Source organism: Eublepharis macularius, chromosome 6 (genome assembly GCF_028583425.1).
Source record: "Eublepharis macularius isolate TG4126 chromosome 6, MPM_Emac_v1.0, whole genome shotgun sequence".
Taxonomy (NCBI): domain Eukaryota; kingdom Metazoa; phylum Chordata; class Lepidosauria; order Squamata; family Eublepharidae; genus Eublepharis; species Eublepharis macularius.
In genome coordinates, this window is record NC_072795.1 from 10,497,609 (window position 1) to 10,511,054 (window position 13,446).

Consider the following 13,446-nt stretch of genomic DNA (forward strand, 5'->3'; position numbering starts at 1 on the left):
CACAAGGAAAAATCTGACATAAATTCAATCTCTAGTCTTTAAAACCTTCTTACCTATTTTCTCTACAACTGTGATACTCACTCAGTGGCTCACGAGCCACTTCTGGCTGTTTAACATGCCACTTGAGGCTCTTCTGAATATTGTTCCCCAATGTGGCTCCTGCCCCATGTTTCAGTAAAGCGGGTAAGGTCCATGCCTGGTGCAGCTTGCGGCTGGTAAATGGCTCCCACCTTGAAAGAACCACTGTCAAAAGAGAGAGTAAACTGCAAGACTCCTTAAGGTGCATGCCTAATGGAATTTAGTTAATGTAAATTGCAAATGTGACTTTCTACAAGCCATGGAGTGAATACCAGTGCTCTATAAACAAAAAACATAAGGGCTGGGGCCAGATGGGGCAGTCTACCGTTACTGTATTGAAATGCACTTTTTCACACCTTATTGCAAAAGCTTGTCCTTGCTTTCAGACTCCCAGAATCCTCTCTCACTTCAGGGCATATTTTCCTATAACATTTTTTCTTGGCATTCTCTACAGATGCATGCCATATACATTCAAACTTTCTTTCTTTTAGGAAAGTCTACCCAGTTGTCAGCATCCAGATTTGGTCAGCCATTGGGCTTCTCAGTGTGAACATTTGTGAATCCAGATTTTGCATTTTTATACATTTTTTAATTCTGTTGGCAGACCTGATCATGTTTAGGATATCACTGTAACAAAGAAATTGACCTACCGTGCAGAAATAAGGGAAGAGACTATAGTTTCACTTGAGAGGTGGCAAGAAACACAATGGAAAAATGGGATGGGAGAAGGTCCAGTAGCACTTTAAACACTAACAAAATTTATTCCAGTATACTCCGTGCATCTGTTGAAGTAAGCTCTGAGCCAAAGCAGCTACATTTATATCTAAATTCATGTTCAATGGCTGTGTTATTGATCCGCTGGAATAAATCATTACTGAATCTGATGTAGTTGCAGGTGAGAACAACTGGAAGCTTGGTAACAAGGTCAGCTGTGGTGTTGTCAGAGATTGTATTCCTAAGGGCTTGTAGGCCAGTTTGGGTGGGGGTGTTGGAGTATAGAAATTCAACATTCGTGGTGGCCAAAATAGGGTTATCTGGAAGATGTGTAATAGATTTATTGTCAAAGGCTTTCATGGCCGGAGAATGATGGTTTTTGTGGGTTTTCCGGGCTGTATCACTGTGGTCTTGGCATTGTAGTTCCTGACATTTTGCCAGCAGCTGTGGCTGGCATCTTCAGAGGTGTAGCACCGACATACCGAGATATCTCTTTTTTTTCTTTAGAAATTTTTTATTGGTGAGTATACTTTTCAAATTCAATACATACATTCCCTCAATATCTAATTAACCCTATCCCCCACCCTTTTCCTCCCCCCTCTCTATCGACTTCCAACAGCTTTCCAACCATTACCCCCTCTTATTACTTGATAATTCCCTTAGTCTAAGCACATTCTAATTTTTTCCCAGGTATTCTATCATATATATCAAATATCCTATCAATATAGCATGCTTCTATCAATTACACTATCAAATATTCTATCAGTATAATATACATCTATCAATTATACTATCAATATAGTATAAATCTTATACCCCTCAATATAGACCAGTATGATATAATATAATATAATATATAACAAAAGTCTTAGTTTAAACATATTCTATTTCTTTTAAACATATATTATATCAAATATACTATTGTCATTATAATATGTATTAACACCCCTACTGTGTACCCTGCCACCAATGTGGCACCGCACAAAGCACCATACTGCACATTCATTATATAATATACAATCTAATCTACCAACATAATAGTATATATAGTATGCCCCATTAGTATATTTGTTTAACTATTCCCTTATTCATATACTCTGATAAAGGTATTACTTATCATAACCTCCCTATCTTATTCTTTAAAAAATCAGTTCTAAATTTCATCCCTCTTCTGCTGTATTATAATCCAAGCTTAGATTAAAATAGATATAAATTCTTAATGGTAAAGTCACTTCTCTCTTCTGTTTAAAATGTCTTATTTCAAAAGTTCTCAAACTGCCACAGTTCTCCTTTCACATCCCATTTTTTTTCCAAAAATTGTTTCAGTTTCGCCCAGTCCGCCAAATACTGTCCCGGATCTAGGTCTTTTAAGTTTTCTTGTCATTTTATCTATCTCTGCCATGTACAGCAATTTGTAAATCCAGTCCTCTACAGTAGGTACTTCTTGCACTTTCCATTTCTGCGCATACAGTAATCTGCCTGCAGCTGTCATATAAAATAACAATGTTCTATTTTGCACTGGAACATTCTCCATTCCCAAATTTAGTAGCAGCAGTTCTGGGTTCTTATTTATTTGGGTTTGTAACACCTCATTAATTACTTCTATTATATCTCCCCAGTACTGCTTTGCTACTTCACAAGTCCACCACATATGGTATAATGATCCTTCGTGCTTTTTGCATTTCCAGCACTTATCTGACATTTTAGCGTTCCCCAGCGCAATTTTCTTCGGTGTTAGGTACCATCTGGACAGACCGAGATCTCTCAGCGTCAAACTATGGCTCTCAGTTTGACACTGAGAGATCTCTGTCTTTCGGTGCTACACCTCTGAAGATGCCAGTCACAGCTGCTGGCAAAGCATCAGGAACTACAATGCCAAGACCACGATACAGCCCGGAAAATCCACAACAACCATGTGTAATAGATTGTATTTTTCTTAGAAAATCTGTGGGGTCGTGCACATAAGTTGATGGCATAGAGCCTGAGAATGGAGTCCATTCTAGGAGAAGAAAGCTCACTCACACACTTTTTCATACTTTGCTACTCTTCACCTGCAAACAGAAAATTTAAATAACTTTAGATCATGGATGTTTTTTTTTTTCAAAATTTGTGAAGGAGGATCCTTTGAATAAGCCAGGCAATCCATGAGAATTTCATTCAGTTGTATGCAGTACATTAGACCCACTCCGACTGGCACAGTAATCTATTTAGAAGAGCATTATATAAGCACAGTTATATAAGTAAATGTGCTTTCTGTTGAACTCAGTGAAAGGAACTATTTTGATGGGTTTCCTAATCCCACTATCTTTACTACCAATATTTTTAAAAAATCCAAGAAAGGACCCCACTCTAAATCTAGCTTTTGTAGTCTTTCATGTAAATGCTTTGTTACTATTCAGATTGTTGTATTTCTCCTACAACAGCTTTCTCCATTTCTAATCCAGTTTCTGGTTGGTGGTGGCATACACTGGTAATAACAGCAAAATGCTAAGAGTTTATATTGAACTCACTTTCTCATTATGCATTGAAAATAACAGAGTGTGAAAGATCCCAACTCGACATACAATGAAGAAAACCTGGCTCAGTGCATTTTGGAACTCCTCATGGCAGGATCTGACACAACATCCACCACACTACAATGGGCTCTGCTCCTCATGGTGAATCATCCTGATATCCAAGGTGAGAAAGACTTGTGAAGCAGGAAGTGCCCTTATTTTCACTTTTCTTTTTAAGCCTATGGCTCCATATCAGGGGACAAGTAGGAGGTGTCAAATATCTGACCATGAAAATCCCAGTCATATACCCAATCATTATGGGTAGCTTTTGTACATAAAGTTTAGCCAGCAACTGCCTTTTCTGTTCTTTTACTAGTATTCCACCTGCTTATAGATTGTTCCCAAATATCAGTGCTTTCTAGAATGCATGTATAGTTAATAGAGCTTTTGTAAACCCGGGGTCTCTGGGACATTTTATGCATGGGTTATTTGCTCCCTAACTGGCTCGGTAGTATTCTGGATGATTTTTTTTATATACAGCAGCAGCAACACTATCGCAGGGTTTGCCCTAGTTAACTGGATGCTGGTTTCTTACGACTTTTTCATAAATGCAAGAACATGCTGAGTCCGACTCTTGTGCAGAGGTTAATATTTGCCTTTCATCCACTAGCCTTAGCCCCACCCCCTGTGCAATGATTGGTCTGTTTGGTTCCTTTCATTCCCCCCTCCTCAGTTCCTTGGGGGAACTCAGCCCATCCATTGCACACCACAGTCTATCCATACATATGCAATCTAAAGGTTTCTGAATGACTTGAGGGACTGACGAGGTTTTCAGTCTTATCTTGTTTCTCTCCCACACATACATACAATTTATCAGCTGACCAGAGGTGGCCAGAAGAGGAAAACGAGTGCAGCTCAGAACAGGTTCTGACTCAAAGGTTCTGCTTTACTTTCTGTTATTATAGAGCATTTTTGTGTGATGTTTTGTAATGTTATCAGTTGTATAGTGTGGCAATGATCCCCAATATCCCACCTTTCCTCTAGGGCTCTTGTGATTTAAGCTTTACGTAAATCCAAGTTAGCCAGTCAGAGACCATAGAACTCCATTGGATGGGAGGCAGTGAGCCAGCCTCAGCTTAAGAAGGGGAAAAGATATATTTTTTTCTTTGATGACTGTGGATAACAGCATCAGCATAGATGGCTGTTGATAACAGCATTGTCTTAGACAGGTTTTGTATTTTGGCTTTTCGTTAGGATTTGGGATCAGGTTAGGGAAGGAAATTTGTTTTTAGTGAAGTAAAGCATCTGGTTACGAGCCTGTGGATCTCTGCGAGTTAAATGAGCAGCCTGGAACCTGAACAGTCAGCTGTAGTTAAAAAGTTACAGTTGAACTTCAAATTCTGAGGAACCCTGGGCCAAGCTACACATGACGAATGACACTTGAACAGCAAGTGGATTGAGTGGAGGGCAAGTGAACAGGGAGAAATACACTTGCTGTTCAAGTGTCATTCGTCATGTGTAGCTTGGCCCCCTGTCTGAAGAAAAAGGAATCAAATCTCCTCTCAGTGTTTGTGTTTGATAATTAAAGCACAGTTTTAATGTGATAACCCCCAGTTGAAAATCTTATGATCTGGGGAGTGAAGTTGAGAGCAGTAGTACATTCCATACTTTTAACTTATTATAACCCTTATCTTCTGAAAATAAATGTTTGTTGTTCCATCTGCATCTTCTGTTAAGTCAAAATTGCTGTGAAAGGGGGGTTTACACTTAGCTCACAATTAAGTTCCACATTATTCTTTTAGGGTAACAAATAAGAAAATGTTATGGAACTCAAAGCTTACACACTACCAGCCAGTTAAATAAAGCTTGTATCTATCCTTTTTATAGCTGGTGGGTGGCTGACAGGAAGGTTTAAATGGCTAAACAGAGAAGCCAAAGTGTGGGGTTTGGACAGCCATAAGTCCAGAGAGCAGTTACCTCAGAAATCTTCAACTCTCCCTTCTCCCTCCCATTCCATACATATTGCACCTCACAGCACAGCTGCCACATATATATTGTACTCTTCCTGCAGCATTGTTTTTAACTGTAGTTCATCTTGAGTCTGAGAAAGACGGGCTATATAAATAACCATATGGGATAGTGCTCCATTGTGCTTTTTTTCCTGGGAGTGGGTAATTTGAGGTATTTCAGAATCATACTCACTTTCACCAGAAAGAGATGAAATAAGGGGAGAGGTACTTTGCTTCTGGTTATGATAATTTATCTTATTTATTTTATTTGAAAAATGTATATCCTACCTTTCAGCCCTCATAAGGGCCACCAAGGTGGCTAACAAATGAAAATGTACTTAATAAAACTACATTTTAAAACCATTCAAACTAGCCAAAACACACCATTAAAACAATTAAAACTAGAGCTAAAATACATAGAAAGACATAAAAATAGCAATTAAAACACTCAGCAGGAAGGAGGAACCACTGAGGGCATAACCAACAACAACAAAAAAGTCTTCACCAGCGATGGGCACGAACAGTACAAAAATGAACATGATGTTTGTTGTTCGTTGCCATCCACGAACAGGGACTCATGAACACTTACGAGCATGAACTGTTCATGAATATGTTCGTGGTTGGATGCTCGTGGGGGCCAGCAGGCTCTCCTCCAGCCATCATCCAAGTTTGGTCAAGATCCTTACTGCACCACTCCCAGAAAACTGACCTGAACAGGCACCAGGAAAGGTACCAATAATAAATAATAGCTTGGCCCCAGATCCTGGCAGCAGCCCTGGAACTTGAAGGGGTAGAGCCCTATCCCACCACACACTCTCTCTATCAAAATGCCAACAGCAACTCTCTCCCTCTCCACTGTCTGCAACTAAGCCAGAGCTGGGAGCACCCCTCCCCCCCCTGCTCTTTGCTCCTCTGTAACAAATTTGGAGCTCCACACTTGAAAGGAAGACCTGCCTATCAAGCTAAGTTGGGTTTAGATTGGAGTTTACAGGGCAACAGCAGGAGTTCAGACAGAGTTCAGACAATCCCTGCCTAAGTTGCCAAGGGAATTGATTACAGGTGCCAGACTGTCTGGCTTGATGAACAGCAATGAATGAGACTTGCAATGACCACCTGTTCATTTAGAATGGGGCCTCATGAACAGCTTGTTCGCAAACAGCAGATTGGTCTGTTTGTGGCTTTTTTTTGTTCATATTAATGTTCATGCCCATCTCTGTGCAGGCTGTGGACCTGGTGTCTTCCATGGCAGCACTGGAACTCTCCCAATTTGTGTTGCCCCTACACATCAAGCAGGCCACATGCTAGACTTGATCTTTGGGATGGGGTTAAATGTAGATTTGGAAGTGGTAGAACCGGTGCCATGGTCAGACTACTTGATCCTGAAGGCTTGGCTGGGGATACCTCCTCCCTTCGCAAGGGCAGTGAGCTGATTTATGCTCACCCGCAGAGACTTATGGACCTGACTGGGTTCAAGAATGCTTTGTGGGATCCAATGCTCCACGGCGGTTCGTTAGATGAGCTGGTGGAGGATTGGCAGTGCCAGCTCTCTGAAGCCATCGACAAAATCACACCCCATCACCGTCTTTGCCCCTGTGCAAAACGAGCTCCCTGGTATACAGAGGAGCTCTGATAGAAGAAGCAGGAGCTAAGATGGCTTGAGCGAGTGTGGCGACGATCTCAGGACGAAGAGGCAAGATCATCTTATAGGATGTTTATGAATGCCTATGAGGTGGCAGTGAAGGCTGTGAAGAAAGAGATTTATGTAGCCTCCATCGTGTCAGCTAGCTCACACCTGGCAAAATTGTTTTATGTGGTTCGGTCATTGGTCTCCTTGCCAGAGGGAGGCCGTCAAATTTTGAATTTGGATATTAGCTGTGAGGCTTTGGGGAGCTTTTTTGCTGATAAAATCTTGTATCTCCGCCGCGACTTGCCAGCTACAGTTGATTCAGTAAATGAACTAGAGACCCCTTGGCCATCTTCGAGGCCAATATTTGATCATTTCAGCCACTCTCTGGGAAGGAAATTGACAGGACCCTGTGATCAGTAAGGCCCACCACATGTCGCTTGGACTCATGCCCATCATGGCTGGTAAAGGACAGTGCCGAGTGGCTGCGGTCCTCACTGGAGGCCATTGTTAACCTATCCTTAGGCTCCAGGGTTTTTCCTGAGCCAATAAGGAAGCTGTGGTGAGGCCTTTTTTAAAGAAACCATCACTGGACCCCACTGACCTGGTCAATTACTGCCCAGTTTCGAACCTCCCATTTCTGGGAAAGGTGATTGAACAGGCAGTGGTAGAACAGCTGAAGGACAAACGGGAGCCCTGGAAGCTGGGACAACTCAAAATACAATAGTCCGGGGGACAACAGTAGATAACAAACAATTATAAATAAATTTTTATATGTTTTACATGTGCAGAGTGCTAAAGTGCAGGTACATACAGAATAAATATATATAAATACTGTATGAAATGCTAATAGTAAAGAGGTCTGTCAGTCCATAAACAATTCCATAATATTCTGTATAATATCAACTGGTGGATGAAGAGTACGCAAAAGTGGGGAGAAAGCATCTTGCTTGTGATGTAAGTCAGACCATCAGTCCAAAGATGGAGCTGGACGTGCCAAGGGACACTCAGCCGACGGGCTTATGTGCAACTTTCCATTTCCCGTTTCGTTGTTACTTTTTCTTGGGCATAATTCAATGGACTATGATGGAAATTATTGTACAAAATTAATTGTCTAAAATATTTTTTATAAACATAGCAATTTATACAGCAATTAATATTCATACTCACTGGTCACAAGCATCTCTCCTCACACCAAACACAGTTGCAATTACAATAAAGCTGACAGATACAACATATAGGGATACACCCCCTATTTCAATGAAAAGCTTTGGTCCACATCATTAAGACAATTAAAGTCTGCCAAATCCTTAAATGGATCGGAACTACCTTGATGATTAGATATATGCAATACACAAATATATATGTAGCATGTGAGCAATATACCAACATTACAAACATCATATAACAAGGACAATGCCTGCCAAGCATCCCCAAGAACCGCCAATACCTATGGAAAAACACAAAGGGCTGTACATGATTGCCTAGGTGGGTAGGGTCCCTTTACCCTAGAAAGCAAGAGTAATCTATTGCAAGGTGTAAGCTGCCAGGTGTTAGACTATTCAATTGAAAAATCCATTTGGATTCCAGTTGTAAAAGTTTTTTGGTCTGATCTATGCTAGAACGTTCACCTGCCATCTCCAAAACCGAGACCTGGAACTCATTAATGTTGTTGTGGCTGGACAAATAATGCTCTACTAGAGGAGCCTCTCTAATGCTATTTTTTATACGCGAGACGTGCTCCTGTATACGGACTCGCAATTGGCGAGTTGTGCTTCCGATGTAATTAAGCCGACAGCTACACTGTATAATGTAGACAACGTTTGATGTCTTACAAGTGGAGAAACCCGGGGCAACACCCTTCCTCTGCGGTAAAATAGTATCTAATTTCACCATAAATTGGCAAACAGTACAGTCTCCGCAAGGAAAATGTCCCTCAGGCAAAGAACGCACAGGAGCCACCTGATTAAATTCTGATCTTATAAGTATGTCTCTTAAGCTCCTAGTAAGTCTGTAGCCTATAGGCGGACAGTCTTCAAATCCAGTAATACTGGTAACCAAATGCCAATGTTTCTTGATAATTCTACTTATGGGGCCTGCCATACCAGTGTATTCTAATGCCCACTTAATTCTAGAGTCAGCCTGACGGACTTTCGGACGGAGCAGTTCCTCCCATGGAGTACTCTCCGCCCTCCTTTTCGCCGGCAATCTAACTTCAACAGGGTAGCCCCGGAAGGCTAGAGCTAAATCTAGATGTTTACTGTGCTGTCTAAAGTCCTCATTAGTTGTGGAGTTCCGTTTCATCCTTAGAAACTGACCAACAGGTATGTTGTTTTTTAGATATCTAGGAAGGAAAGAGTTAAAGTTCAGATAAGAGCACTGGTCAGTAATTTTTCTAAAGGGACGCACTCGCAGGCTGCAAGCTGTGCGTTTATAAATAGTAACATCTAGATAGTTAATACATTCCAGGCTCCCTTGCCAAGAGAACTGTATGTCTGTGTCCAAGGTATTTAGCCAATTGGCAAACTCTTCTGCTGGCAGGATCAAACTCAAGATGACGATGACATCACCAATATACCTCTTGTAAAAAACAATAGAGTCTCTAAAGGGGTTGACCTCCGCCAAGACAAATTCCTGCTCGATTCGCAACATAAAGAGGTTGGCGATACTCGGGGCGGCAGCGCAACCCATCGCCACCCCTTTAGTCTGATAGAAGTATTCATTATTGAACTTGAAATAATTACGTTCAAGTACTATATCTAAGATGTTCAATAGGAACGGGGTGGAGGGGATTTGGGAGGTGCGCCGAAGCAAAGCATTTTCAATGACAGCCCTCGCACCTTTGTGTGGTATTGAAGTATATAATGACTTGACATCTAATGTCATTAAGTACGCTGTGCTGGGTATTATCAAGGGTTCTAGGAGGGATATTAAAGTCATTGTGTCTTTAAGATAAGCTTCAGTGGGGGTCACCAGGGGTTGGAGGAAAAAATCAATAAAGATTGAAAGAGATGAGATGATGGGTCTGCCGGGTGGGGGAAATCCCTGTTTATGGGTTTTAGGTAATGTGTAAAAGACCGGCGTGTGGGGCTGTTTATTTATGAGGGCGTTAAAGGTTTTTTGGTCAATTTCGTTTGCCAACAAACCCTCCTCCAGGACGATGCGAATTACTCTCTGGATCTGTGCCAGAGGATTGAAGGGAATTCGTTTGTAATCCGTCCCTATATTGAGTTGGCGCTCAGCCTCTTGGACATAGTGGACCGCATCCTGATTAACTACGCCGCCACCCTTGTCGGCGGCCTTAATAACAATGGTGCAGTTGTTCTTTAATAAGTTAATGGCACGCCATTCATCTATAGATAGATTGTTACTTCTAGGTGGTTTCTTATTTTCTAATTTATCAATATCACGGAGGACCACCTTTTCAAAGGAATCAATCAGGGGATCAGAGGTGGGTGGACAAAAGGATGATTTATACCTAATACCTTTATAGGTACTAGTGTCTGAAGCATTTCCAAAAAGTTTTCTAAGTTTTATAAGTCTGACCAATTTAAAGAAATCTACTCAAGTATTAAAGGCATTATACCTGTGTGTTGGGACGAACCCTAGACCCTTGTTTAATACAGATATTTCAGTCTCGGTTAATACCCTTGAAGACAAATTAAATACTAGGTTCTCATTCTGGTTACCTTTTTGGAACAGGCTGGGGGCCTGCCTAAAAAATGCCCCCTTGGTGGATAGGGAATATTGTGGTTCCTAAGCGTTCTGACACTGCTTCCCTCGTCCCCTGAGGTGTCTGTCTCTGAAGGCTCGGTAGTTTCAAATTCGGAATCTGGTGGTAAATTCCTAGCCCAAGTGACCCTTTTGCGTGGTTTAGTATTGATATCCTCCTTCCACTGGTATATGCGACCCGAGGTGTAGTCTTTCCTATCCCTATCAATTTTTTTAAGTTTCAGGCCTTTCAATTTCTCTTTGCTCTTGGTGATGCATCGGTCCAAATCTGATTTCTTTGTCTCGAATTCCGCTAGAGTAAGTTTGGCTTTCAACCCATCCTCCACCCTCGTGATTTCTAGTGATATTTTCTCAGCTTCCGCATTGGAGGTTTTAATTAACAGGAGCATCAAATCGAATGAACACTTATTTAGTATCGCAACCCAGCGAGTTTTAAAGTCTTCATCTTCCTTAAACATCCCCGGGGGCTTATGAATGCGTAAGCCCCTGGGGATGAACTTGTTAACCGAATAATCAGTTAAGGAGGCGGCATTTAACAGCATACGGCATCTTTTCATTTCAAGTTGCTCTAAGGTAGACCAATCCTCAAGAGGGATCGGAGTACTAGACCCAAGCAGGGACTTGTTAATTGACAGAATTTGGTCCCGTTCCTCTGCCATATAGGCAAAAGTCTCGGCTAAATCAGCCATAGCTCCCACTACTGAACAAGCTGAAGGACAAACGGGAGCCCCGGAAGCTGGGACAACTCAAAATACAATAGTCCAGGGGTCAACAGTAGATAACAAACAATTATAAATAAATTTTTATATGTTTTACATGTGCAGAGTGCTAAAGTGCAGGTGCATACAGAATAAATATATATAAATACTGTATGAAATGCTAATAGTAAAGAGGTCTGTCAGTCCGTCAACAATTCCAAAATATTCTGTATAATATCAACTGGTGAATGAAGAGTACGCAAAAGTGGGGAGAAAGTGTCCCGCTTGTGAACAGGTGCAGGGCTTCCTGAAGGATGTCTCAGCCCTAGACCCCTTCCAGTCTGGGTTCCATCTGGGATATGGGATGGAGACGTTGCTGGTCACCCTCACAGATGATCTTCGTAGACATCTGGATCGAGGCATCTCGGCACTGCTATTATTGGATCTGTTGGCAGTGTTTGATACTGTCGATTATGATCTTATGACTCAGCACCTCACCGATGTGGGGATACGAGGGACTGCCTTACAGTGGCTTGTCTCTTTTCTCCATGGTCGGGGACAGAGGGTGGCGCTTGGGGAGAAATTGTCATCCCGCCACCCTTTAGTGTGTGGGGTCCCACATGGAGCAATACTCTGCCCATTATTGTTTAACATCTATATGTGCCCCCTTGGCCAGTTGGTGCAAAGTTTCGGACTTGGGTGTCATCAATATGCAGATGACACCCAGTTGTATCTGATGATGGACGGCTGGCCCAGCTCAGCCCCATATGTCCTGGAACATGATTTTGCAGCTGTGACTGGTTAGTTGAAGCAGAGTTGGCTGAAACTGAACCCAATGAAGATGGAGGTCCTGTATTTGAGCCATGGGGGATTAGGTTCAGGAATCCAGCTCCAGGCCTTCAATGGGGCACTGTTAGTGCCAGTTCTGAGGGTTAAGAGCCTGGGGGTGATAATGGATGCCTCCCTGAAAATGGAGACACAGGTCACAGCGGTTGTCAGGTCCTCTTTTTTACATCTGCGGCAGACCAGGCAACTTGTCCCTTACCTGTCATCCCATGACTTAACTACAGTGATCCAAGCAATGGTAATCTCTAGGCTAGATTACTGTAACTCGCTCTATGCGGGGCTGCCCTTGAGCCTGACCCGGAGATTACAGCTGGTACAAAATGCAGCAGTGTGTTTTATTACAAGATTTCCAAATAAGGCACATATAACACCATTCTTATGCAAGCTGCATTGGTTGCCAGTGGAGTACCAGTTCAGGTTCAAGGTTCTGGTATTGACCTATAAGGCCCTGTGTGGACTGGGACCAGCACATCTACAGGACTATCTCTCCCCATATATTCCCCAGAGGACACTCTGATCAGGGGACAAACAGCTGTTGGTGGTCCCTGGCACCAAGGAGGCTCGCCTAGCCTCGACTAGAGCCAGGGCCTTTTCGGTCCTGGCTCCCACCTGGTGGAACGCTCTGAATGCTGAAATCAGGGCCTGGAAGGACCTACTATCTTTTCACTGGGCCTGCAAGACAGAGTTGTTCCGCCAGGCAAATGGATGAGGCTGGGCCTCTGCTGGCCTGGAAAAAAGCAGTGTATAAATCTTAATCCTCCCTGTGAAGGCTGTCCACCATCCTGTTTTAAATGTGTTGTTTTTAATGAACATGAATTTTAAATTGTATGTTTAGTATGTTGTTATCCGCCCTGAGCACGCTTGCAGGGAGGGTAGAATACAAATTTTAAATAAATAAATAAATAAATAAATAAATAAATAAATAAATAAATAAATAAATAAATAAATAAATAAATAAATAAATAAATAAATAAATAAATAAATAAATAAATAAATAAATAAATAAAAGGGCATCCAGAACAGACTGTAGTGGTCAAGTAGTTTATAAGGCAGTAAGCACTCCTTTACCTAGGAGTAGGTTGGTCCCAACAAACAAATAGTGCTTTGAAGGTCAGCTCCTTGAATTGTGCCCAGAAACAAATTGGGAGCCAGTGTAAATGGATCAAAACCAAAGTAATATTTATTTATTTATTTATTTATTTATTTATATTTCAATTTATATACTGCCCATCCCCAGGGGCTCTGGGCGA

General features: G+C 41.8%; 1 protein-coding gene across 3 annotated transcripts in view; it reads left to right on the plus strand.

Annotated features, from left to right (window-relative positions):
* LOC129331899 (cytochrome P450 2J2-like) overlaps positions 1 to 13,446 on the plus strand; it is an 85,021-nt gene that overhangs the window by 36,517 nt on the left and 35,058 nt on the right. For all 3 annotated transcript variants that reach the window (XR_008597297.1, XM_054982558.1, XM_054982559.1), the window contains one exon: positions 3,330 to 3,471. Coding sequence is in view for 2 of the 3 variants with exons in the window: in XM_054982558.1 (XP_054838533.1) it covers positions 3,330 to 3,471 (142 nt within the window). In the remaining variant the exon portion in view is untranslated. The remainder of the gene's footprint in view (positions 1 to 3,329; positions 3,472 to 13,446) is intronic.